This window comes from Asterias rubens, chromosome 18, assembly GCF_902459465.1.
Source record: "Asterias rubens chromosome 18, eAstRub1.3, whole genome shotgun sequence".
In the NCBI taxonomy this organism is placed as follows: domain Eukaryota; kingdom Metazoa; phylum Echinodermata; class Asteroidea; order Forcipulatida; family Asteriidae; genus Asterias; species Asterias rubens.
The window spans coordinates 7427644-7455221 of record NC_047079.1 but is presented as its reverse complement, the minus strand read 5'-3'; the positions used below and the strand labels follow the sequence as shown (position 1 = coordinate 7455221).

The window sequence follows — 27578 nt, the reverse complement described above, 5'->3', positions numbered from 1 at the left end:
GAAAGGATAGCTTGGTACGAGGTGGTGTGAGAAAATGACTTGTTGTGGATATAGGATTCACATTGAGTGCAAAAAGAGACGGTTTATTTTTAAGGGGTGGTGTTTCGTTAGCAGGAACTGAACAACGGATTTCCAAAAATCATCAACTGTATCGATTAGTATCGGCTTGATAATCGATAATTGATTATCGTTTGATTTGGTTCAAACATTAATGACGGTCTGTCTGGTTGTATAGGCACATGATGATCCAATCAGTTTATAACAAGGCACGCGGTTTGAGGATTGATTTCGAAGGAGGAAATAATGTTGTGATCAATAAACATAAATGCTGTCATCATTTTTAGACGTGAGAACTTTTATACGTCACAACGGGCTGAAGTGATCACATGGGGAAGCTGTAATTGTTACAGAAAATAAGAACCAAAAATAGTGATTTAATTACTGCAAACATGCTCGACTACCACCAGAAACAGACTCCGAGAATGTACCAAAGCCAGGGTCTACCACCGGCTGTGCAATCGAAGCTTCTACCAGGCAGGGACCTTGTCTGGGCTGTACCGGAGACTTCGGTGATCCGCTACGGGGGTCGATCGACTGCTCCTCCGGAACCCGTGGATGTCGAGAAAAATTCGGCGGGAAAAAGGATGATTAACACACCGCAAAATATGGCTGCTCCAGATCTCGCTATGTGAGTGAACTTTTTGTTTAGTATTTGTATTTGTTGTTTCTAAAATTTGAAACTATGCAAGGTGAATCGAAACAAGTCATGTTTTTATTTTCACTTTCTAGGCCACTGAGGAATACCAGATTTCTATATTAGTGTTGATTGTCGTCCCTTGATAGATCGGATCATTTTCCAATTGACTATTTTTCAAATTATCAGCCAAACTGGCTGGACACAATAGCTCAAGTTTGCCCCCATCATTTTTTATAATTAACTCATGCAGAACACTTGTTTGTATACAACCACAGATGACTGGCATTTCACTCATGACACTGCATAATGTAGACTCCTACAATGAATAAACAATTTATCATGTATTTTTGAAATACCTAATTACTCTGGGTTGAAAATGCTCTTTGGTATCTGAAAAGGTAAATAAACATGATTGATTGGCTTTTCTTGTTAATTTCATAAAGAATGTTCTTGGGTGTTTCAGTGCGAAAACTGAGGTGTTAGCAATATCATAACACTAATCAGACATGCTCAAGTGTTGTGTGCAAAGATGGCGGAAAAACAACATTTTGTTTGGTTTGCTTACCAGACTAATTTATTAGCTGCAAATTCCCAGCCTAGATTGTCAGCCGAAATCGTATAAAAAAAACCTTTCTTTGTTTTAACAAAAGAACAAAATGTTTGACTCAATGTCCGTCATATGGTAAAACAGTCGTACTCCGGGTTGGATTTTGGTTGAAATGCTTTTTTTTTTAAATGCTTCGCCATAAAAAAAAACAGTGTTAATACTACACGTGACACAGTCCCTTAGCTTGGCATCGACTCCTGGATGACGCCGTGAAAAAGCCAAAGGAAACGGTGGACTCGATGTAGACCAGCACGGTCGCTGAGCGTATATCTTAAAGAAAGACTTCCTTGTGATTGAACAGCCAACAAACTTAAATCATGACAATTTTAAGCAATCTTAAACTGCATGTCAAAAATTCGGGTTATTCTTAAAAAGGCATCTTCTATAAAATGTTTTCCACCCTAAAAAATTGTCTCTCATGAGTCTTCGTTTCGTATATCAAGGGTGTCGACTCATAAAGTTATCAATTCCTGCTCCAACCCGGTTTAGATACAAGTATTTCCTCAAAAGCGGATGCGGTTATCGATTTTATCCCAACAATCCATAAATAGTAGCCTACTTTTTTTAATATGAGGTATGTAATGCCTCTGTACTTCAACAACTAGAATATAACTGCATAACTGCAGGTAATTTCTGCAACTGCCATTCTCCTGTAGATGAGCAGAGTACACTGTTCGAAACGTTGAGACCCAACCGGCTCTTTTCAGAGCCGATACTCCCAAGAGATTTGCACATGGTTCAACCCACAATATTACCATTAATTTAAACATATAGTTTATTCATATTTTTTTCACACCATGCAAAGCTTCACACAATACTTGCAATGAATTTGTAAGTGAATGACTTCATCTTTCACATGTGATTGAAGGAGCGCTATGTCGGTTTGGGCGTTGTCATGATATTTCGTCGTTCTTGACAAAGAATCCTGGTAACGAAGGCTTCGTGTCCTATTGGTGCCTCTTAATTGACAGAAAAATCACCTCCAAGCCATGATGCCGTCAATAATTAAACAATACTTTTGATTTTTTTCTTGTGTTTAATGTTTTAATTTGACAAGATGTCCATATAGCGTTACTTCTTGGTTTATGCCGAGTTCTCGGATTACTCTCAGGGCCTCTTGAGAAACTAATTAATACTGTTTAGTGGGCCAAATCGTGATCAAATAATTTGAAATTTGTCGTGGTGGTGATAAGAACCACCAGCTCACAAGAAACATTGTCTAATATTCACACGGTGTCATCGCAAACCATGATTAAAAAAAGACTAACAAATATTTTATTCTTGAGTGAAAAAAATGACAAAATGACGAACACGGGATATGAACCAACGACCTCCACATAAAAGAACATGCTGGCATTCCATATGAAAATACCTATACTCCTCTACTGTTGGCGGTCTCCCTATACTTTGTCACTATCTCTGTTCGGCTGATGTCGTGGTGTATTACTTGTTTAATTGACTAATAATAACTGTACAGCATTATTTAAACTATATGCCGACAGCGGACTGTACACAAACACATAATGTGATGAGAAAGTACGTTAACTTTGCTTCTGGTATGTGTATGATAATTATTTTCTGAGCATCGCAACAACTGTATTGGCCTACCACCACCAGTGCAGGGATGATTCTCTCATTACAGATGAATTTTTGGTTCATCTTTTCCTTCCTCTGGCGCCATTTTGCTTACATCTGGTCATCAGTCCTCCTCCATACCCAACTGACTATTTGTGTAGCAATTTCTGTCCTTTTTTGAAGATAGGGCCTACTTTTGACCGATTTGAACCTCAAAACGTCCGCCACCCACTTTTATTTTTATGGTTGTTTTGTAAGAATTTTTTATATTTGTTTACAAATCAATTACAAATCAAACTCTCCAGCAGAAAAGGGCCTTTGTATTAAGGACAACAAACAGTAACTAAAGAATTGTTTGTCACGAAAGAGGTAAAACACATGTATCATTAAAAATGTATACATTGAAGAGTAATGAAGGCACACTCTTAAAGGCAGTGGACACTATTGGTAATTACTCAAAATAATTATTAGCATAAAACCTTACTTGCTTACTTGGTAACAAGAAATGTGGAGAGGCTGGTAGTATAAAACATTGTGAGAAACGGCTCCCTCTGAAGTGCCATAGTTTTCGAGAAAGAAGTAATTTTCCACGAATTTGATTTCGAGACCTCAAGTTTAGAATTTGAGGTCCCGAAATCAAGCATCTGAAAGCACACAACTTCGCGTGACAAGGGTGTTTTTTTCTTTCATTTATCTCGCAACTCCAACGACCAAACGAGCTCAAATCTTCACAGGTTTGTTATTTTATGCATATGTTGAGATACAGCAAGTGAGAAGACTGGTCTTTGACAATTACCAAAAGTGTCCACTGTCTTTAAACACAAATAAAGGTGTTATAAACTAAATGTAACAGGAGTTTTGTTTAAAAATCATATATTATTTAATGAGAATTGAAACCAGTGATGGGATCGCAGCTATCAGTCCTGCACTAATGGATCGAGTTTGGCTGAATCTTTGGCAGGTGGTTGTGACAAGGACCCAATTCCAGAGCTGCTTAAGCACAAAAATAAGCTAAGCCCAACAAAGTTATGCCCACCCAAAGAAGGTTACAAGCCAAAATACTATGTCTCATGTGCGATTTGTCCCTGGTATGCTGCTAATTATTACTAAGCAGGGATTTTATTATAATTTTTTTTATTGCTTAAGCAGACAATAATGCTACTGAAACAACATTTTTAGCAGGAATTCCATTTGCAAATATAGTACACGTTGTATGGTATTTTGGCTGGTAACCTTATTCTTGTAAGCAAAACTAGTGTGCTTAGCTACCTTTTGTGATTAAGAAACTTTATGAAATGCGGCACTGGATAAAAGACATCCACCCTAAAACTGGACCATGGTACGCCCTCGATCATAAACCACGTAAACATTTTCTGACTAAAAATAGACACCCAAACCATATCACCTTTCACAGTTGACAGCAACTTTTCGTTCTTTTTAAGCTTATAACCCCGTTCAAAACGACCTATGACAATAACCTTTTACATACAATGCAACTTTCCCACACATATACATATATTTTCTAGAGTTGTGGTTTACAAGGAAAAAGAAGAAGAAAAAGGCATGACGCCTCGCTGCCTTATGGTGGTTTATCACTTTTGAGTTGAATGTCAATGTCCTTTTTTTCACTGGGTTTTATCAATGCCCATAGTTGAGCTTAATATTAGGAATATTGACCCCGGTTGACCTTTCTATGGGAGATGGCACGCTATGTGATTATTGAATTGGGTTGGTAATGTTTTCACATCAAAAAGGTAACAATTATCGGTTACCTTTGATTGAGCTATTAAGCAAAGAAGCTTACCTTTTTTCTAGGGTTAGGAAACATTTTTTGCTGAGCAAAAATGAGCAGGGAGTCAGCTAGAAACACGTATGTCAGTGTATTTCGGCTGGTAATTTGTTAATGTTCTATAACTTTAAGTAGTATTTTTCTATGCCATGGGCAATTTGTTATGCCTATAAGCCTTTATAAAATTGGTGCTGTCGGCTCGCTAAAAAACTTAAATACTTCCTGTTTGAACTAATTTATGTTTGTTTAATTTGACAGTTATCGAATCCTGTTTTGTTTTCAGCTTACGTGTCTGCTTTGGGTGGGGGCAACGCTAACACACTCCGCCATGACCATAGTCCGGTTGATTTTCATGTATAGCTTCAAGATTTCTGAGATATCATAATCACTTCAATGTTCCTACAACATTAACAAAAACACAACATTCATCTTGAGTCTACAAGATCTCCAAAAACTTCAAAATCACCCACAACTCAAAAAAAGAAAGACAAAAAAACAAAAAACAAAACATCAAAGACCGTGCCCTTTTGAACCCTTTTATTTCAACATTGGATTGTTATAATTATTCACAGATCCACAAACTCGTCCCCGCGTTGTTACATCATCTCGATTCCCTTCACGTGCTCTATGGGATAGATCGTTACGGGGACGAGGTTGATCAGTGGAAAGTCCCATGAAAATACACGGAACTCCTCACTTGACCTTTGACACTGCAAATACGAGGAAGGAACCACACCAGCTTAACATTCATATAAATACACAAGCCGCACAATGTACTTTGTACTTTTAATCCTGTAGTTGTATGTATCCTTGGCACCTAATAGGTAAACAAATACAACATGATAACGTCATGGTATTATTATATGGCATACGGATTCATTCGGGAAACTCCCTCAAAATGTCCACGATCGGTGCAACATTAAAAGGGCGCCAGCACTAGTGACTTCGATTTCATGATGCAGTGGCAAAGTGCACGCGTGTACGCTATGCACACAACTCTAAGCCAATGATAGCCTCTCACACGTGCTCAATTCAAAAGATGGCGGCTTATAACGTCATGAGCAATCCACCTATACACTGTAGTATGTTGTGCTTTCTGGGCACCAAACAAATTGGCAACACCTGAGAACAATTTTGTTCACAAAGCTCAAGAGAGAAGTCTCCCGAACCCCCGATTATCTACTCTGCGGCAGCAGAATAAAGCAAGATAGTTCTCTTAGAACAAACTCTACCTGGCAAGTAAATACACACATGGTGTTACCGCAAACCAAATATACATTGATACCTCACCCTGCAATGCCTCAAATCCTATATACAAAGTTCAAGTGATTAATACAGGATTGATTAGAAGTTTGAGTGATTATGAAGTTTTAATAAACTACGACATTTTGTTATGTCAAATAATTTTCCCCTCTGAGTATGTTAGAGAAAACTGTGTGTGAAAACCTAAAACAAACGCAACGACTGATTACAACTGAAATCATAGACAAAGGGTTAGCAAAATTGTGCATTTTTGAAATATTTTCTCCTGTCTCACACAACGGATTTAGCTCAAACTTTCCCACGAGTTTCTTATTTCAATTTGTTGAAAACAAAATGAGCACTCTGATGTCATTATTTTGTCAGCTCCATCAACTTTGGATAACACCTTTAATTTAAAATACTCACAATGAAATTGGATGTAATCCAAAATTAAACAGGAAACAGGCATCAGCAAATCATTCAATCGGAAAACATTAAAAGTGATCAACGTACCGCAACCGAATGCTCAAAACATGACGTTGTTTACGCTATAACAGTGCCCTCATACATCAAACATTCAGCGAATAAAACATCAATGAAATTCCACATTGAAAGTCGCAAAAGGGTTTGCCCCTTTTACGTACATAAATAATTTCAGCAAATAAAGAAAACCTTGTGATTGAAACAAACACTGTAAACCGAAACTTAAAAAGTAAACTGTTCAGTTCATGTTTCGTGATTCAATGCTAAATAGTTTGATGTAAAAACAGGAACATTTTATTCGAAATGACTCACACCAGACTATTGGTTTTAAAAATAAAAATGCCCCAAATAGAAAACCAAAATGGAAACAAATTAGAAAGGAAACGCCTCGGATGTTTTTGTTATTGACACTAGGCCAGTATCCGTACTTTATGCGACCCAACATAATTATACATGAAACAACAAACTTATGAAAGTTTGACCGCAATAGTGACAAACTCCATCACTGTTTTCACTATTTTCAAACATCGAATTTCAAGCATGCGAAGTTAAAAATAATTATCTTACTCAATTTTCAAAAATCATGGTGTTTCAGAAACAAACAAAAATCGAGAGAAAATATCCACCATGACTATAATCTTTATAGTCATGTAAGTTATGTGCAAATTTGAGATTGTATTGTCAATTTTGTCAATGTTGCACTTTAAAACGAATGTTTTTACCGAGTTGAAATCATTACACCAATCAACGTAAATAGTCTGGCTCCGATGAGTCATCATCAAACTGTAGTGTAATTATTGCTAAAGCACACGAGGAACACGACATATAAATAAGAGTGGCGTGATGTTGACCCCTAGACAACCCCCTCGCCCCTCTTCTACAAGGAGGCAGTTTTAACTTGTTTTCAAAACACAAACATGACTACCGTTCTTTCCCCTATATTTTTCCCAGTTACACAATTCCATTTCCGCGTTCCAATCGTGTTAGCTCAACTGTTAACAATTTTGATTGAATGTCTTTTGTGATCATTGTGGACGTATTTTTTATGAAGCTATACAAACCAGTTAAGGCCCTATGGCCTTCTTGAGAAAGAGTTTAAACCGAATGATCTTTTCAAAAATAAAAACATTACCGGTGATTTATTTGTGAAGTTTCAATCGGTAGTAGTATTAAGAACAAAATTTGTTGTTAAAGAAACTTTACAGAATTGGTAAAACAAAATCGGTTAAGATCACAGATTTACTTAAATCTTATACTGTCTAATGATTAAAACTTCCCTTGAAATATTTCTGTCTGAAATGTCATATTTGATGAGAAATATGTAAAATTAATTTCCCGTTAGCAAAACACAATTCTGTAATGTTCCTTTATAAGTCGGTTAGAAAGAAGTTGTTTGCACAATCGTCTTCTTCATTTGCCTTTGATTTAAACTCTTTATAAAAGTACTAAGAATACAGCGCAAAATACCTCAATATTTCAGGATAAAATGTTCAAAGGAACGATAATTATACCTTTGGTTATTACTAACCAAAATAATAACCATAAAAATTTACTTGGTAGGCGCTTTGAAGCATTTTAGCCGCTGATAGTGAATTACACGTTGAGAAACGATTACATTCTAATGAATGTGGTTTCAGAGGAATGGACTCAAACAAGCTGAGAAACGTTTCGTGCAGAAATCGCCACCGTCCGAAGAATCAGTGATTATTTAGTCCGTTTTAAAACTTGTGATTCATCTTGAAACCTTTATAGAACTTCCACCTATTTTTATAAAACCACCAAAAGTAGTCAAACTCCCACAATGGCCCCATGCCAAATGACGACAATTGTCCAAAACTGGCAGATACGACTTGGCAGAGGTCTTCAGAGGGGATAAGACGTGGGTTGATTGACGCACCTGCACCCGTCTCTCCCACTCTCTTGCCCCGCTAAGATACGATCCTTAATCGGTCTTTTCCTACCACAACTAAAAATGACCATTCCTGAGCATCATCGCTCCCGAAAATAGAAAAAGAAAGTCTTAATTATCAATGAAATATAGAAGTTATTAGAACAGACATGGCTGAGAAAAGATTAAAGAATGGTTTAATTTGGTCATGACTTGACTGCTTTTTAAAGCTGTTCACATGGGTAAGATTTAACACGGGAACCGGGAGATTGAAAAGTATAAAAGGTGAATAATCAAACCGCGTAAGACTATGTTTGTTCACATGGAGTCTATAGCATGCAAGGGAGGTGAGTGTTTAATAGAGAGAATTATACCATAACACTGGATTGATAGCCGAATGCATTTCATGTACGGAACATTTCTCAAAGGAGGCGAGTGATCCGTGTTGTTTTGATAGCAAACTCAGACCTTCACACGGGTGATTTAAAAACAAAGGAGGTGAGTGATCGGGGGATATGCTTTGGAAGGAGAGTTATTTTGTGTTGAATGTAACAAGTCTTTAAGGAAACCGAGTATGAATCTATTTTGATGCTTCTAAAAACTAAACATGAATTAGAAGTCAATTCGTCTTGTGTCGGTTTAGTTTGTGAAATTGGATCACGAATCGTTTTGTTTCGAAAAAGGAAGCAAAATCACATTATTTTTAAATCAACAAAAATATTAATGTTATTTCAAGGCCGAAAAGTGAATGTTTTAATTTTTGTGGTACTTTCGATCGTTGAAAGGGAAGTACTTTTTACAAATGAACTTTACGATCACAGCATGAGATGAATTATGTTCCTTATCAGAGAAGTTTGATCAACTTACAAATTGAGTTTCAAAACAACAATTTTGGTTTTAAAAGCGATTTATTATGAGGCAATTATGATAATCTGAAATTACATCCTCATTTCACGAGGAATAACAAATAATAATAAACACTATGTTCCCTATTTTTAGTCCATAAGTTCTTCTAATCACATCTTCAGGCTTAAAAGAAATGATGAGCTTAAGACGAAAAAGGGGAAATACAGTCAACAGAAGTCAACTTTAGCAAGATCAGTTCTCTGAAATCTATTAAGAAGCCGTGTCACACGAGACCATTTACAGACAACCAGTTCCAGGCAAAACCAACCTTACCTTCGGAAGAAAAGACATTCCCATCTGAATATTCACTTATTTTTCGCTGTGATCGTAAGGCATTATCTTAAAAACTACTCATGTGAACTTTTATAATCAGTGAGCATTCAAAATGAAACTCTATTCGTTGTTTCCACGATTACCGATCCCTGTATTCTGTTTTAAAAGTTGGGCCTGTGGATTAATGTTTCTACGGCCCACTAAGTTCCCTGTCTGGTGCGAGTATAGCGTATCTGCGTCTTTCCGTTCAAACCACCGGCGTGCGTCACAGAAACTTTGGCAGGCCGAACGACTCTCTGCACCCGCGAGTGTCTGCCAACAGTTACGCTGGACTCCTCGCAATGTACACTGTCGTGATGAGTTCTCTTTGCGGTTTTTGGTTGTACTCATGTGGTTTGAACCTTGTGGGTGTGTGTGAGTGTGCGTCACTATCTGCGTATTAGTACATGGTCAACAATTCATCTTGTCAACTTGGATACATGTCGTGAATGTATTTCTGTTGCTACGCCTGTACGGAGTGATGTTCGTTTTTTTTCGAAATGTACTTTTGCCTCAATTTGTAATGATTTCCTCTGTTTTAGGCAGGGTGTACTTTAAATTGGTAATTGCCAAAGACCAGTATTCTCACTTTAGTGTATTCAAACATTATGCATACTTAACAAACCTGTAAAAATTTGGGCTAAATTGATCATCGAAGGAAGAAGGCTTCATGTCTAAAACCTTTCTCAGATCTACCACTTGTTGGTGAAAATACCTCTTTCTCTTAAACAAAGTTGCTTCAAAGAGGGTCGTTTCTAACATTGTTTAATAATAAAAATAGCTATACAGTGCTCTTTCAATTAAGTTTTGATGGTCATCAACTTGGGGAGTAAATACTTTTTGAACCTGTAACCAGAGGTAGATACCTCCATGTTCTAATTCACAACGTCATCACGTGAAATTCAAATATTTGTTTGACGCACTTGTTTGACGTCAAGTCAACGGTAATAGCTCATGTTAGTTACATGGTATACCTTAAAAAGCACAACGTGGGTTTCCAACACAGAGCCTCACCACGTGAACTACACATGTGCGACGTGTCACTTCAACTTCGACCATACCTACTACAGCAATCCTCGACAAAATCGGACTATTTGGTATCAATTCTTTCCAGTGACTCATTCATCTCAAGTAGTGTGTTGAGAAGGCTTCCGTCTTACAGCCGTCTTACAGCCAGTGCCTCGAGGGATAGAGATCACCAGCTCTGAGCCAACCACATCAGACTATCCAGCAATCTTTGACCATGATTCGTCATCTCGTTGCTAGTGCCCTGACGTTTGCAAAAATTGGGAAGCCCTCGTTTTAACTTAGTGACTTGAAAGAAGACCACGTGGACTGTAGAATGAGTGAGCAGTAATCTGCACTTACAAAAGGCTCATTACATGCTGCAATTAAAACTCTTCCACGTTGAAAGTGTGTATAGGTTTATTGCAAGACATTTCAACTGTGGCACTCAAGACAACTCAAACACGGGAGGGGTAACTTCCCTGTCCTTCATTCCGTTTAGTTTAGGAAAAATGATCAAAGGTGGTCTTCAAATGTAAACATTAATTCGTTGACCAAAACATAACAAACTAGTACTTGTTAAACAAGACATTTCAAATTAATTGTGCTTTTTTAGATGTACCTGGAACAATCCACATTGTTTGGTCACCACGGGATCCAACAACAACTTGTTTTATTTCAAAGTTGATGGCAGGTCCTCAGTGTCTTAAGTCATGAGCCCAGACTCGTCAAACTCGAGACACCTTTGTCTTATCAGAATGAGTACTGATATAGACTTACAAATCAGTGCCAGACTATTATTGCATCATCAACCTCGGATCCACCAATGGAAGGAAATAATCTTATGCCAAATATTCTTTTACAAGGCGTTATTTTAGTACCTATACCAAGGGACAGATGTGGCTCAAAAAAGAACCCGTTGGTCCGTTCCACCATGGCCGAATTAAAGAAACAAACCACAGAGTAAAAAAAATCACCTGTCTTGGTTCACCTCATCGAAATACTCTTTAACTTTTACCCCTCCCCGTGTCTTGACCTGACGGGTTTGTACAACGCAGTATTACTCATGATCTCCTATCTTAGCGTTAATATTTAAGAAGCCAGTCACAAATAAGGGACAAGGGGGAAGCCATGGGTAAGTAAGAACGGAAAATGAGCTCATCTTATGTGTCGTACGGTTAATGATAGCTGTGCAAGACTTTACGCATCTTGCTGGCCGGCCGTTTAAGTAGATTTACGCCAGTGCTGTGACCGACTATCGCAAGGGACACACACACCACCGTTGGGCCGGAGACATCGCCATGCCGAGGAGCTGAAACGCCCGGGAGGAAAGCTTGCTGAGTGCGGCCGACGTTTCCACAGCATCACGCTCATGATAAAGTACTCCACGTGGACACAAAATTCGCAAGATTTCAACCCCGAAAAGCAACTTAACCCTCAAGGTTCTCACAGCACTAGCACCACTTTTCCTAAGTACATCTAATATTTTGAAACTTGGAAAAAAAAAAAAAAAAACTTTCCCTTTCGTGTACGACTTTTCTCGGAACGTGTTGTTGTAGCTCAGTGCCCAGAACTGGCTAAATAAACGCAACTCCACACTGCGAAGGGCTTCCCCATTTTGGATTCCAGTTTATAATTAAAGACAACTAGTTTCATATTTCAAAACTCCTGACGGTCTAAGTTTCCTTGTTCGGAAGAGAGAGAGAGAAGGTTTCTGCAGAGCGTCATTCATTGCTGAATTGACTCAACGCACCGTACACAATGGAATATCCAGTTGTAGACAGCGCGTTACATCAAAGCACTGGCCAGGCTTCGCCCATGTTCTACGCTGAGAGGTGTGTATATAAACCCCGCCTAGAATCCCTCCCACGCATGCTGCTTGTAAAACAAATTATCCCTAAGTTCACTTCAACAACTTGTACTTATAATAAGCCATTTTGAGATTCGGTGGACACATAGACTAAGTTTGGGTAAGTCTGTCTGTACTACACTGTCTCGACACTCATGGGGTGTACGACACTGTCTCGACACTCATGGGGTGTACGACACTGTCTCGACACTCATGGGGTGTACGACACTGTCTCGACACTCATGGGGTGTACGACACTGTCTCGACACTCATGGGGTGACAGGTCTTTTTCTTCAGCTGCCCCACGCATCTGGAACTCTCTACCACTCAATCTTAGATCTTGTCTTTGTACCACAAAATTCAAATCTCTTCTCAAAACTTATCTTATGTCACAGGTTTTCAAAGATAAAATTTGTTGTGTTTGTTTTTTCTTTTGTTTTTGTTTTGTTTGTTGGTTTTACTGCGCCTTGAACACCCAGCAGGGTGGATACGGGCGCATTACAAGTCTTATTATTATTTATTATTATTACGCCTATACACCCAAACACACCGTGCACCTCAAAAGGTTAATTGCTGTACAACAAAAGTGGAGGCTGCTGTATTGCCATTAAATATATTGATACAATTATTTTAAAACATGGAACAAGTACTAGACTCAAGGTACTAGCACGTGGACAACATTTTAGTAATTGATTGGCAAAGACCAGTATCAGCATGTGATGTAACTCAACAAGTAGGCCTACATTACATAACAAACATGTGCAAATTTAAGCTCAATCGGTAATCTGATTCACTAGAAAAGAGTGAAAACAAAAAATCACTGTTTTCAAAACATTGGGTTATATTCACTCTATATTTTGTTTTATTCTATGCTTAAAACAATGAAGCATTTCACGGGAGGTTTATCACTATATAACCATTTTAATACAATTTAAATTATGGGCAAATTTTGAACTTTTGTTATTATCAATCGTACTAATTCCTCGTCTGTCCCTTGCCGGGCCCTGGTTGCGTATTTAAGACAAAGCTTTGTGCAAAGGTAGAGAGAAAGTTCGATTTTTAAACAAATCTGACCTGAATCTGAGCTACATTTTGATTTGAGGGACCCGGGGTGGATTTCACAAAGAGTTAAGACTAGTCTTAACTCGAGTTAGGAAGAGTTCTTGGTCCTAACTTAGGACTATAGCCATACGTTTTAATATCTCTTGGGACTAGTGCTAAGTTAGGACTTTGTGTGAAATCGACCCTTGAACCGTGTTGGACTTTCCCTCAATGTATACCAATAATATCGATTTGACCGGTAAATCTGTCTTGTTTAGCTCTGCTTGAGTTTGTACTGTCAATCTATCACATCATAGTCACAAAATAGTCACCACGTCTGTTCCAGCGATTTGGATTTTGTATGCTGTATCTTCTTGTTACATTGCAAAAGGCTGTAAACAATTAATAAATTAATATGGATAAGTTCTGGTTAAAAAAAAAATCTTTTTGTGGAAGGAAATTGCATCAGTCGTCATAAAGTGTCTTGTTTCATTACTAAACATTTACATGGTGTCTTTTAGAATTTTCTTATCTGACGTCAAAGTATCAAATAATGCAAAGTCTTAGAAGAAAAGCGTCACTTTCTCTGAAAGGACCAAGGAGCAATCGGGACAAATAATTGTTACATCCACCCATCACTTCAGGTCATCGAGAGATTCGCCAGGATTGTCAAAACCCAAGGATGTTGTAGAAAATCAACCCCAGACCTCAGCGGAAAGGAACCCTCCAAGATTGACAGAAAAGTCAAGATGGGGGATTGGGAGCAACAACCAAAGACAATCTTGCTCAAAATGTAGTCTGATGCTTTTTGATTATACAGATTTATGAACATGGAGTGATAAAATATCTGCGGTCACTTTCTGATGGCAAAACTAAAAACTTATAAGTTGCTTGAATGCAATATTATTTGTCTCTCCTGATAAAGAGCAGAGTATATAACGTCGAGACCACACCGGCTCTTTTCAGAGCCAACACTCCCACAAACGAAATGTTCACATGGTTGTACCCGCAAGTTTACTATGTATTTAGTTGATAGTTTCTTCCTATGTATCCACACAATGCAAAGCTTCAAACAATACTTTTGTGAAGCTTTTGGAATTAGGGCAATTAGTTCACCTAGAGACTTCATGGTCACCGTCTTAAAGTGAATTGATTTTAATCTTTTTAAGGTTTCTGCTGTGTGTACTCTGTTCGATAATCGCCGCTTACAACTCTCTTTATTATGTTTCTGTTCTGTCATGTGAATCTATCATACAAAGTGAGACAAAGGTTGAAATAGTCTGGCTTCATTTAAACACTGTCATGGATGCACACAACCATGGAGGCATACAAAGATACTTCTGCTATTTTGATAGACATCTTATTTTGTTCTTCGGTAATTGTGGTCTGGCTCCGTTTTTCCAAATGGGAATCGCTATCCATAACTGCGATTGGATACTGGGAACTTGTCAATGACGGCGGCAGGCAGATTACGAGTTCTATACAACAATGGCTTGTGTCGATTTAGTCTTCAAGTAATATATCTCAACTTCCTCACCCACGTCTCCCATCTCAAACAACCTGGCAGGTAATCCATGTAAATGCTTCTTTCCCGTTCACGCCCAAGCAGGCGATAATTAAAAGCGGGAAACTGTGGCCTCAGTTGAGGTCATTCTTTTCTCCTTGTGTTTACCGTCCGTCATGACCTCTGGTAGTGATGCAATTAAATGAATAGAACAGAAGACGAACAATGCCAAAAAGATGTTTCGAAATTAGTTAATGTCGTCTGCTGACATCGTCAAGCAACGTCTTCCATTGTCAAGACAAGCAATGATTTGAATCTTCATTAGACCACTTATTTTATTACGCAACATAACAGGCAGTTTTAAATTATTCGTAGGATAACGCACCGTGTGTCTTGCTTAATGACACAGGTGTCACGACTTGGACTCGAACCCACACTCTGCTGATCAGAAACATCAAAGTTGTAATCCGATGCTCTTAAACGATTTCTGTTGTATGTGTTACCAAGTTTGGATGGGCTTCTTCATCAGTGACTTGATTTTGAGGGGCGCCACCATTACGGCTATTGCTCAACACATAATTAATTATACTCCATGTCTGAACAGGGTGGACCCCAGGATAGAAGATGAAATAAATTTAGTCTGACGTTATCTTCATGGTAAGCCCAGAAGTTTCTTTTCCCAGTAGGGTGTCTAGGCAGTAAGGAGTTCAGGCGTCTTAGACCACCTTGGTCAACACTAGAGTTCTTGTTGCACCATCCAGAAATTTATTTTCTTTCTACAAACATTCCTGTGTTTTATCGCTTATTATTGCTGACCATGTAATGATTTTATCTTGTAATAACATTTTCTGTAAACTTTGATACGTTCGTGGTATTGTTCTATAATGAAAGTGATTAATAGGGAAAGGGGTGTCTCGGATTTCCTGGATATTCTTCGCAGATTGTTGCATTGTATCCGCTTTATTGGTTACAGGAATTGACCAAATGTTTTATATTTACCTTATTGGAAAACACCTTTGGAAGAATTTCTTACATCTGTAAAAGAGTATGATTCCGTATTGGATTTGCGAAAATTAAACTGAAGGTTTCAAAACGAACACCATAACATTTCTGCATCAGTATATGTTTTAAAATAAAGGCCAACTTTTCTTTCAGTAAAGACAGAACATTGCGAAGGAAGCTTGTGAGTTCTTGCTAGGTTTAATAATTCTTCCAAGTTGTTAAAAACAATTATTTCTTTTTCTTCACAATGTTTTGGTCTAACTTTTTTTGATAACAAAACACTGAAGCCGTTGTGTGAGTGATTACACAAGTTGTTATAATGACATAACTTTTAGTATACCACTGTGCTTATATATCCGTCTCCAACTTGAGTCAAGATAAGGTACAGTATTTTCTATTTTTTATGGGATTTGTTTATTATTATTTTTTTTTATATTAATCTTTTTAAATAAGTTTATCAATTCATCATGGGCAGCCCACAAGCTTCAAGCAGAATTGGTTGACCCCTATGCGAAAGTTGATACCAGTAAAGATATCGTTTTTTTTCTGGATTTCCCCCGTTGCCGACCCTCGAAACTGAAATCTTCTACATGTTCTAGGTCATGAGTTACCTAGAAATTGCGGGAAACATTCATGGAGTCAGGAACTGGTATCGGCTGGACATACCACATGAAAAATGTTGAGAATTTTGTTCAGCGTGTTCTTTTTCTTCAGAATTGAAAGTTGGTGATTGGCCAGTAATGTTTGGACCATGCTTGATTCATGACTCTTATTCGTTGCGAATTTGTGACCTCAAAATTCGTATCGCATTCTCATTCGCAGGAGGTATATGAACCGCTTTTGGGGTCAACTGCTGACCTGGATTCTTACTGGGTTTAAACTTATAGATATAGAACCTCTAGTAGGTCAATTCCGCCCAGTGGTTTATCTGGCAAGTGTTCTACTTCACCGGCTTAACAATTCTAGTAGCTTCTGCTCAAACCACGAGGTTACTGGAGGTCCAGAAAAAATAGTTATTTTGGGGAAGTGGGATGACACTACCTGATGATTCACAGGGAAGCAGAGTTAGTCAGAGCACTTAACGGTATAACCATGTCCCGGTAGTCTGCGTATGTGTTGACCGCAGCTAGGGCCTGTGGATAATGAGTAGTGGTGTTAAGGGGGAACTCGATCTGAAAAGGGGGTAGCCAAGCATCTTGGATGTCTACCTCTTGCTTGAACTATCTCATTCCTTCCATCTCTCCTTAACGACCAGCGTGAGATGACTTGCATTTTAGTATTGAGGAGAGCAATGTATATTTATAGAACAGTGTATGTTTCATCACATAAGTCACAAAAGAATAAAGGCCCCAAGTCTGAAGCAATTTTCTTGCGGGATATCTAAATATTTGTTGAAGGTTGTTGATTCGAAAAGGAAATGACACTTGATTTCCTTAATCGAAGGAGGCTAATTTCTCGAAGGTGTCCTGGGTGTTTGCCCATAAGATGGATTACAGGTGGCCCAAGACTTCTTCGGTATCTCTCTAAACGCAAAAGAGTGAAAAAGCACTCTTTGGAGAGCCATATGAAGTACAACTCTTTTTCGAGTGGTCTTCCAATTTTAGATTGAAGTTTACATCTTTTTGAGTGATTTTTCACTCTTTCCTGGAGTGAAACCCCTCTAAAAGAGTGAAATAACCACCACTCATTTTAAAGAGCCATATGAGGGACAACTCGAAATGTAAAGAGTGGTGTTTTCACTCTTTTACATTTAGAGAGAAGGAGGTATCCCTCGACCACACAAGACCCCTAGTGACAATGTACCACTTAAAAGGTATCGCTTTCAAAAGGTGCACGACCTTTTTAAGGTCTTTAAAAAAAAAAAAAGTATGTGAACATTCAAGTGTGACAGCATTTACTCCTTGGAGATTGCCTGGAACTGGTTGCCTGTAAACTGCTACGTGTATGGCCCTTTGGGATACTTCGCATTCGAGTTTGCGTTTCAGGGAATAATATTTCAAGAGAAGCCTTCTACCATTACCTTTTGTAAACCCTGTAAGTTATTTGTAAATCTGTAAACGCTTTTTTTTTCCTGTTCCGAGAGTGTATAAACGGGCATCTGAAAGCGCTGATATTACAATTTACATTTATATATCAGCTGGAAACGTTTTCCAAAGTGCTCATGCGGCGAACCCCTTCCCTGAACGATAAATGTATTGGGTTCTTTTAGGCGCATCTCACAACCAACAAGACATACGGCCCATCCAACGTCACTATCTGAGGGAAGAAGGCATAATGGTTAATAAGTGTCTTCTTGTGTCCAATGACCAAAGTGTCATGACCGTGATCTGAACGCACACCAAAACACCAGAACTTGAGTCTGTTGAGCTCGACTGCTCGGCACTCGACACTCTCTAACACAAACAAACAAATCTCCTTGAATCAGAACTAACCTTTGGGCGAAGTATCCAGAAAGAAAGTTTACAACACAAAGACATAAAAACACCCAGCGTCGAAACACTTTATCCATAACGTTAGCTCCGAATGCAGTTTGTTTTTAAGCGTTAGTTTTAGAGTGATTATGACTTCATATCGACGGTATCATTACGTCATATTATGCGCATTAATTTAGTGTTCAATAATATAATGTTTTATCCACAAAGTTGTCTCCTAAACCAGCGTCTAAACAAAGTCCGCAATCTTTCCCCATGATGCGCTCAAATTGATTGTAATGAAATATCACTGTATCGGTGTTTTAATAGGGCTATCTGTGCATTATGTGGAGACCGATGAAAAAACTAAAAAGGGGAAACAAAAGTGGAATTCTAAAGACTGGGGTGCTCCACTAAGAAGAATTTTTTGGGATGTTAAGGACAGGGATACATGACATAACAACAAGTATCTTCACATGGATGTACAAATTAGAATGTGTATTTGTGACAAGAAAGAAGATTGAAGAAACATGTCATCGAACTATTTCTTTCGTAACTAGAGGTTCATGAAAGCGTTTCCCACATTTCTCCCGAGTGACATTTTGTTGTAGCAGCTCGTCACCAAAACGAGAGAGGGTTGAGTTTATACTGGACGTTTTTACTCTGCAAACAAACGATTCATTCCCTAATAAGATTAGATAATCACGGTTGAGTAATATGAAATATGTCCTGTTTCAGAATTGATATTCCCATGAAAAAAAACCTAGCATTACACCGCTACCCAGCGCGAGGAAATTACCAAGGCACCTGGGCCGCTTATCCTGGTCCATTGAGCCCCCGGGTGAATCATCGCAAGGCCGGGGAACATCCAGTGATGAGACACGCTAACTTAATCCCGTTCGGAACTCGCTGTAAAATGGGTGAAAGCTGCCGCTAACCGCGCAAGAGATACTGCGATGACATCCAAGCTTCATTGTGTTTCTCTACTTTCAATATTTGTCGATCAGCCATTATTGACGAATTTCCAGTCATTCATTAGAGATCTATTTTAAGACGATGACATCATTTAATTGTTACTTTCTTGTTTGCCGAATGTATTACCACACAAGTGTTCTCATCTATAAAACTGTCCCTCTGCGCAACTTTTCGTCACGTTTTGGAAAACAGATTAACCAATTACCGATGACCATGACGCGTAGTCTTTCGCTCGAGAAGGCAGCGTTCTAAGAAAGACAATACTTTCCCGTTGGATTATGAATGACTAATTAGTGATTGAGTGAACGCTAAGTTGCTTACTTCCCGAAAGTTTTATTATTTCAGTGCAGTATAAAGTATACATACTCCTTATCTATGTTTTAGAGTTGTTATGCTCTGCATAAACTTAGCTTCGGCGTTGTCAGAAGACGGTAGCCACAGTAATGCTAAAATCTTAGAATTATGTTAAACTTTCGGCACCAGGCAAGGCTTCAAAAATTCCTTTCTAGCCCAGAACTTTGGGGAACAACCTTGCAACTATGAAGTTTATGGCAGTCATTTGCAGTGTTGTATAATATTGGTAGGATTTGAAACTGTGCATGGTGGAAGTCCTAAGAGAGGTTTCCGGTAACACCGTATCTCTTTTGAATAGTGTTGGTTCTGAAAAGAACCGGGCGGTTAATGTTGGGTTGAGGTAAAAACTGGGTGTAATGCTTTCTCTTTGACGTTTCGAACAGCATGCTTTGATTGTCTTCATCTGGGATAAGGTGACGATGACAGGCCCAGCTGCTCCACATCCTTCGTCATCCGTGGATCACAGTGTCAAGGGAAATCTTCTCTTACAGGGCGTGGTTTAGTGACATGTCTATAGGCGACAACATGGTCGTGGTGCGATGACAGTCATTCTAGAGTTTTAATAGTCATGTTATTGCATTTAGAGAAGACCGTCATATTGCGACAGGCCGTGACTGTGTCCTCTGGCAACAACTGCCTCTCATCATTGTAACTGCTCAACAAACTGTTTTGTATTGCCCGAAGATTTAACGTAAAAACAAAACCCATACCGAAAATATTATTTTAATGTTAAGAATGATGCACACAAACGTTACACGGATCTCACCAATCATAAATAAACCACAAGGAGATCTGACTGGTTTTAATTAGTTTGGGTTAATTGAACATAACAAAATCACGAGAGTGGGACTTGAACTATAGCAACCTCCGGACTAACGTGCTGTCGCTCTACCAACTGAGCCCTATTAAATTGTGGGAAGTTTCCCTGTTAATCAGCATCTTTGTACGAGGTGCCAGTCAGAAGCCATTTCTATTCTCAAACCCAAACAGATTTCATAATAACACTTGTTCAGTTCCATTATCTCATCAAGTAAATCCAAGCCAATATTTTATTTATTTCCCTAGGATGGACGAGATCTGGAATGGAGAGTTCGCCAAAGTATTCCAGCCGTACCTACCCCATATTTGGTACCTCTCACCCACCGAAGTCTGCCCCAGCCCACGCTGGAGACGCTTCAAAGACAGCGCCAAAGTTCGCTTCTGTTGCCAGGTATGTGACAAGTTGGTTTTACCGGGGGTAGGATATGGGAAGTATCTGTAGGAATCTTGTCTTTGATGAAGCATGAAGTTTGGCCCTCCGCAAAAATAATTAGTCATGAGGAAGATATCTTGCAAGTTTGTCCAAATTTTCAAAATGTCAGCCATTGCTAGATACTGTTACTCTCTACCCCATGCAATCACCACACCTCTCCACCTCTTTTAATCATCTGTCAAACAGCCCCCACCCACCCACCATCACCACCACTTCTCCCCCTCTCGCCTCTCGAAGCACGCCTACTCCTCTCAGACCACCACAGCCTTTACACAACCACTCCAGCCCCCATCCAACCTTTCCTACACTCTTCAAACCTCCCCATACCTCCCCGTACAACTTCCAATTCCCCATTCATAGAGAAATCCTCCATCCAACATCCCCACAAAAAGTCCAACAATTTGAAAAGATGTTTATTACTCCTTCGAAATTTGATTGACTTAAATTGAAGGTCTGGTTAATTTCCTGACAATTTATAGCTTACTTAATTCTCAATTTCCTTTTTCTGAAGACATGCGGCCATGGTTGGACTTCCATGAAAGGTCGAGTTGTCTTTTGGTATTTTCTACACATTCCGTACTGTGAGGGTTATGTACAGTTTAAGCTGTACGGACAACAATGCCAGCGGTGCAACAACGGTATGTTTGAACCAGCGATGTGGTACCCCGAGGAGGTTAATAAAGTACTGTGCAATCTTTACAACAGGATTGGTCAGGTAAGTTTTAAAAGTCTGAGTGATACACATACAAACCGGATACCTATAACAAAGAGGACAATATGGTCCACGGTTTGGGAAAGGTTTGCAAACACATGAGGGCCAACTTAGGAAGTCCACTGTTGCAAGTGTATACGAGCTTGGGTGTAGTGTGTAGGAGTTTCTGAGGTGGCTGTTATTTGAGCTCTGGGGCGCAACTGTCAGAATGTGGGGTCGAAACATGGTGTCATTACGTACTTAGCCATAGTTACTTCTCTTCGTCCAGGAGTGGCGTGAGGGCAGATCATGACTTACCTTATGATGAGCTACAGATTGGGCAGCACATGCAGTACAGTCCCCTTGAAGCTGAGAAAGTTCTATTTCATCATAACCTCTGATTTGTGCCCAATTTCATAGAGCTGCTTAAGCAGAAACTATTTCTTAACAATTTTCAAATGAGCAAGATACCAGTCACAATCTGTACTTACTAGTTACATTGTTTGGCTGGTAACCTCAATCTCGTATTAAGCATTTTTGTTATGGTTTAATTAATTTTTGTTTACCCCGCAGACGTACTACGGATTCGTCAAACCCCCAATACGCTACGATCGTCGTGCCGGTAAACCTCGTACCCAACACAACGCAACGTTGTGTCAGGCTTGTAGAGATGGGGAGTGTGACAGCAGACCACGCACGACCACGCCCACATCGGGTCACGTGGCAGTGCCCAGCCCGACCCCAGGAACCACTAAGCTTCAGGTTGTCAGGGTGTGACGTAATCATTGACGGGTTGTTGGTACTCAACGTAGAAGGCGGCATGGCCGATGACGTACTTCATAAGTAAAAGTAGTCGTGCACGAAACTTGAATAAATTATCGATGGTCGATTTTGGACCTGACCTTACACTGCTGCGCAGTGGTCGGTTATTCTTAATTTTAGAACGAAGTCCCTTAAGTTAATCGAAACAAAAAAGGGCTCATCACTAATTTGGTTAAAACTGCGTTCATTAGATGTAAATATTCACCAAGTGTGACAGTTATTGAATAATCAATTAAAAGGCTTGTTTACAAAAGCTATGGAATACAAACTAATTCACATGGCAATTTTTTGAGTTAATCGATTATATAATCGATTTGATAAGTTTTCGAAACGAAAAATCTATAACCTGTCTGAAATAACGAAGCCTTGGCCCTCTATTGACCATCTGCAAGGTCGAATGATCATCAACTTTCACCCCTCCCGACACAACATGTTCTACTAGTGGAATGAACACATTTCCAATGAGTCAAACAAAGGCATGCAATTGTAGATTTAATAACGACAAATTAATGTTACTTTATAATAGCCCAGGTTTTTTTTTCAAAATTGCTGGGCAGGAATTTGAACCTAGACGGTTTTCAATGTACAGTACATTTTGTATAAAGGAAATAATCAATTAAAATAATTAATCACTGACTTAGATTTTTAACACCTATTTTATCACAAACTGTGATGCATAGCGTGATACTCGAAAACCCCAACATTATACTTGTGTATCAGGTACGCTTCAAATCAATCTAATATTTCATTATTTAATTTTGTTGTGGTGTGCATATATTTTTACTGGTTGCAGTTTGTTAGTTTGAATTTCACGAGAATTGTATTTCTGTTTTCTTTTGTGGTGATTTGGCTGCTGGTGAAACTTTAACCACTTTATTATAACAATTTTTCAAAAGAAAACATAACGCACCAGTTTGTCAACAAAGGCACACCATTGGCTGCAAGTGTTGTTCTTGCAGATCGGCTATACGTTCTCTGCTCTATGATTGGTTGACCTCAGCTTTGTGGTCACAATTTGCAAGCGTTTAAAATCTTCTATATTAAAAATAATATAGTTATTATTCTTCAATTAACAGATTATACGTATGCTACATTGGACTGGGTAGTCACCAATAGCCAACATTTAGTTTTGCTTCTCGGAAAAAAACCTCCACGAAATAATTGTTTTGAATAAAACGACGTTAGAGGGCGCCCTGTCAACTCTACGCTCTCTTACTATAGACCTTTTCGCAAAAACCGGGGCGCGCGCGTAAAGCTTGGAATTAGGTGCATTGTGGTCTAGCTGGTATCCAAATTTGATCCATATATATCCCACAATGCACCTCATTCAACAGTCTGCGCTTGCGCATTGGTATTTGCGATAAGGTCTATTCCGAGTTCACTTAATTTGTGTTCAGTATTCTGTATAATGTTTATGTTTTTAGCAGCTGTAGTTTACCAAGTGCCTTCAAATGATGTTTTATTATTAGAAGTAATTAATTAATTATATAATTATTTTAATTATAAGCCGATATGGCGTGCTGTTAGAGTGCTGTACAAAAATGTAATGCTCGTTTTATTTCTGCTTTTAAGAATTTTAACATTGAATGTTCAAAATGTTTTTAGAAAATTTACCTTGATTTGTTAAAAAGTTATTGTAAATGACTGTTAAAGTAACTACTATTTAGATACTGAACATTGTAAATAAACAATACCGTAGTAACCATGTTGTTATAGAAATTGGTCGGGGAAATAACACACAACTTGAATAGTTCTGGCTGAAACGTAAGTTTTGCTTTCCTTCGGTAGTCTAAATTATTTTCTCTTCAACTTCAGTCCAAACAAAACATTTGTCACAGCATAGCAAACAAGGGTTAGTATGAGACGTGTATGTATCTTTTGCCAGGCGCGGATCTGGGGGTTCTATTCCCTTGTCACAACCAGTCAGTGTAATAACTTGTGCCATCAGTTACACCCCTATGTTCAACACATTCAAGTGTGTTAATCCCAGTAACCCTAACCCTAACTCTTAACCCATAACCCATAACCTAACCCCAGCCACACCCTCATAAGACTAAAGGCGGTTTAAGGAAAGCCAAAGTTCCACTGTCCGTTTTACATCACCCACTCACCCAACACACATGTGCTTACCCTGGACCTTGACTACTTCAAAAACTAACGCTGTTTAAAGTTGCTTGCTTATGCTTGTGTACTGACCCATTTCACATGACGTCATCATGACGACAATCTTGGTCGCGTCATTTGGATACAAGTCATTGATTTTACGATCGTATAATGGGAAAATTTAGAACGCTAGGTGGCAGCAGGAGATTTGGTCATTTAGAGAGAGAGAGAGAAAACCAAAAACGTCACACAAAAATACTTAAACTTGAATTATTAAATTATACGTTTATATTTATATGATAAAAGTAAAGAACTGACTTACAGTTAGCTTGTCATTAATTTGTATTGAACATGATGCACTCCTGACCAATGAGTTTCTCCCATTTTAAGATGTGCACAGCCTGCCCGATCTCACGTGTAATGTCCTCCTGTCTTGGACCTTTCTTTGTAACAGTGAGCCCATTGTTATCATTGTGGACCTATTGTCCCTTTTGTTAAAGTCTTCGGTCCAAGTTTAACAAATATCGATCTCGTAGGGTCCATGTGTAAAATACCCCAAAAGTTACTCCATAAGTTCATCCACACACTCAATAAAAGGCCACACCAAACAACACACAAAAATGTCAGACAAAAGGTGTGGACCAATTTTATCAAAACATTGCCACAACAGAAAGGGGTGACTATAAGCCTTTGCAGTACAAATGACACATTGGCTGCCTGCCTGCCAAGCTGAACTAAGCATTAGTTTACAAAACCATGGACAGCTGGTGGGCCCTGCCGGCATAGCAGGGTGTGTATAATTACAAGGGCCGGACCCATGCGTTGTAAAACAATATAATTTATGAGTTAAGAATGATGGTATCAACTGTACATGTATTTTGTTTGTAATAAAATGGGGTGAATATTTGACGATACTATAGTGTATAATGGGAGACTTTCTTGGACGATAGAGGGCAGCAGACTTACCGGGTAAATCCATTGTTCTCAGAATTATGCGCATGTTCAGAACTACGTAAACAATGGGAATTTACCCGGTATGTCTGCTGCCGCCTAGCGTTGGAAAGTCTCCTATTATAATCAACATTATACATCTTTGTTTTTAAAAACTATTATTGTAGCTGCAATTAACACTCGATGTTGAGTAACATTGTGTCAATCAACTTTAAATTAATAGGTGGCTTAAAGCCATACAGGCTACAAACTAAGTGTTTCCTTTTATGACGTCACTGCGTTGCTAAAACACGATGTAAATAAACTTTTACTTTAACCGAACTTGGCAATGCTTCTGTAAAAGTGTTTAGATTTGAAAGAATTGAACCATGGTTTAATTAAACCGTTTTTAAATCAGACTGAGTGAAAAATCGTTATTCAAACTTACTGGGTAAAGTTAGATAAAAGGTTATCGCGAGTTTATCTTTTTTGGTTTTGATAATTTTTTTATTTTATTTTTAATTTTTGTTATTTTTAATTTTTGTTATTTTTTATTTTTATTTTTTTTTTTTTTTTTTTTTTGGGGGGGGGGGGGGGTGCATTAGAGGATATAGCCCTGGGGAAAGTTAATGTACAACAGACCCTGTATTACGGTGACTCTGTTTTTAGTACACGTCGACATTAATATTCGTAATGTTTGATTTCAATGTATGAATAAACTTGTAGAAGTATTCCTCGCTCGTTTGTGGTCAAGTCATTTCCGTCTGGCTTCCATTGTATGGGATTTGCTACTCCATTGGATAACCACTAATAAGAAGTATTAAGGTCAGGGTGAGCGACCGATAATTTGCCTTGGTGTATCTCCGGATTTATGCGCCTTTAAGATTTTTTTATAAAAAAGAAGAAGTGAGAATCCATGCAAGACATGTTTCAATGATGGAGATTTAAAGACATACTTTTGTAGATTTACCAACAAAGTTGCACTATTTTACTACCTTGTAAAAACATCACTTGAAACAGTAGAAAAAAAATACAGAAATGTATCCCCTTTACCCCACTTTAATATTACTACACACAGAACCAATAGACCTTATCCACGTGACGTCATGAGAGTAGGGCGCCCTCGGCTAGAGGTCAAAAGAAGGCAGGTGATTGGTCGATCATGTGCGCCGCGCGTACGTGCGTTTTCCAATCACCATAGTTTTACCTCTAAGACGGCAGCCGTAATGACGTCAATGCATAACGGTCCATACAGAAAATGTTTCTTTACAAACTTCTTCTAACTTCGACCGCGAACACAGTAAGGCCCTTTTCGAAACCAAAACAGCGCCATCAATTTTAATTTAAAATCGGGAATCTTCTTTTAAAGACTGTTGGTATATTCATCATTCTCAACTTTATATATAATATCTTACAAATAAACAAAATATTTACTTTTATGCACAAAGCTCCGTTTTAAAATTATTTTCGTAAAACTGTATGTAACACACAATTATAATACAAAGCACACAGTTACAATCTGACAATCTGGCACTGACTGAATTCCACTATAACAACCAATCAAAACCGAGTCTGGAGGGAGAATATAGTCTTGTTCCCTAGTACACGATAATCAATATCAACTGACGTTCATACGCAAAGGGCAACATGACCGAGATGACCGGCATCAAATTACTGGAGTGTGTTTTGAGAGTACTTTTTAGCAAAACGTTTCTGACGTTAGTTGTGTTACTTTTACAATCAAAAACACTGAAAACCCAAAGAATTGAAGTGTCTTGCTTATTGCAAACTATTATATTTACAATGGTACATGCACACACCGACTGTTAACTTTGAAAGTTAATTACGCTACGGGCTACAAAATAAATATTTGTTTATTAGTTTATATCGCCCATGCACAGAGTAATTTTTTTTTATTTCTTCACCTTTGATTGAGGGGAGAACTAGTTTCTAAAATTAATTGAGAATTGTGATGTTCAAAACTTGTATTCCTTGTAAAAAATAAATTGAAGATCTCCGATACCAAACCTAGGCCCAGTTTCATTTAACCGATAAGTGGATAAATACTGCTTAGCCGAGGAAAACGTTTCACGAAATTGCAAGTAAAAATTATAGAAAACATGGGCGATATATACTCAAC

The 27578-nt window shown here is 38.4% G+C and overlaps 1 protein-coding gene across 2 annotated transcripts; it reads left to right on the top strand.

Annotated features, from left to right (window-relative positions):
* LOC117302730 (receptor-transporting protein 4-like) lies at positions 1-23696 on the top strand. Of its 2 annotated transcripts, none has more exons than XM_033786733.1 (4): positions 1-688; positions 20706-20850; positions 21404-21607; positions 22157-23696. In XM_033786733.1, exons 1-4 carry the CDS (start codon positions 450-452, stop codon positions 22358-22360), a joined length of 792 nt encoding a protein of 263 aa, XP_033642624.1. In that variant the 5' UTR covers positions 1-449; the 3' UTR covers positions 22361-23696. The 2 variants fall into 2 exon arrangements, with proteins under 2 accessions (XP_033642624.1, XP_033642626.1); XM_033786735.1 differs by lacking the exon at positions 1-688 and adding an exon at positions 12228-12339 and having other exon boundaries at positions 22157-22360.
* The last annotated feature ends 3882 nt before the right edge of the window (positions 23697-27578 follow it).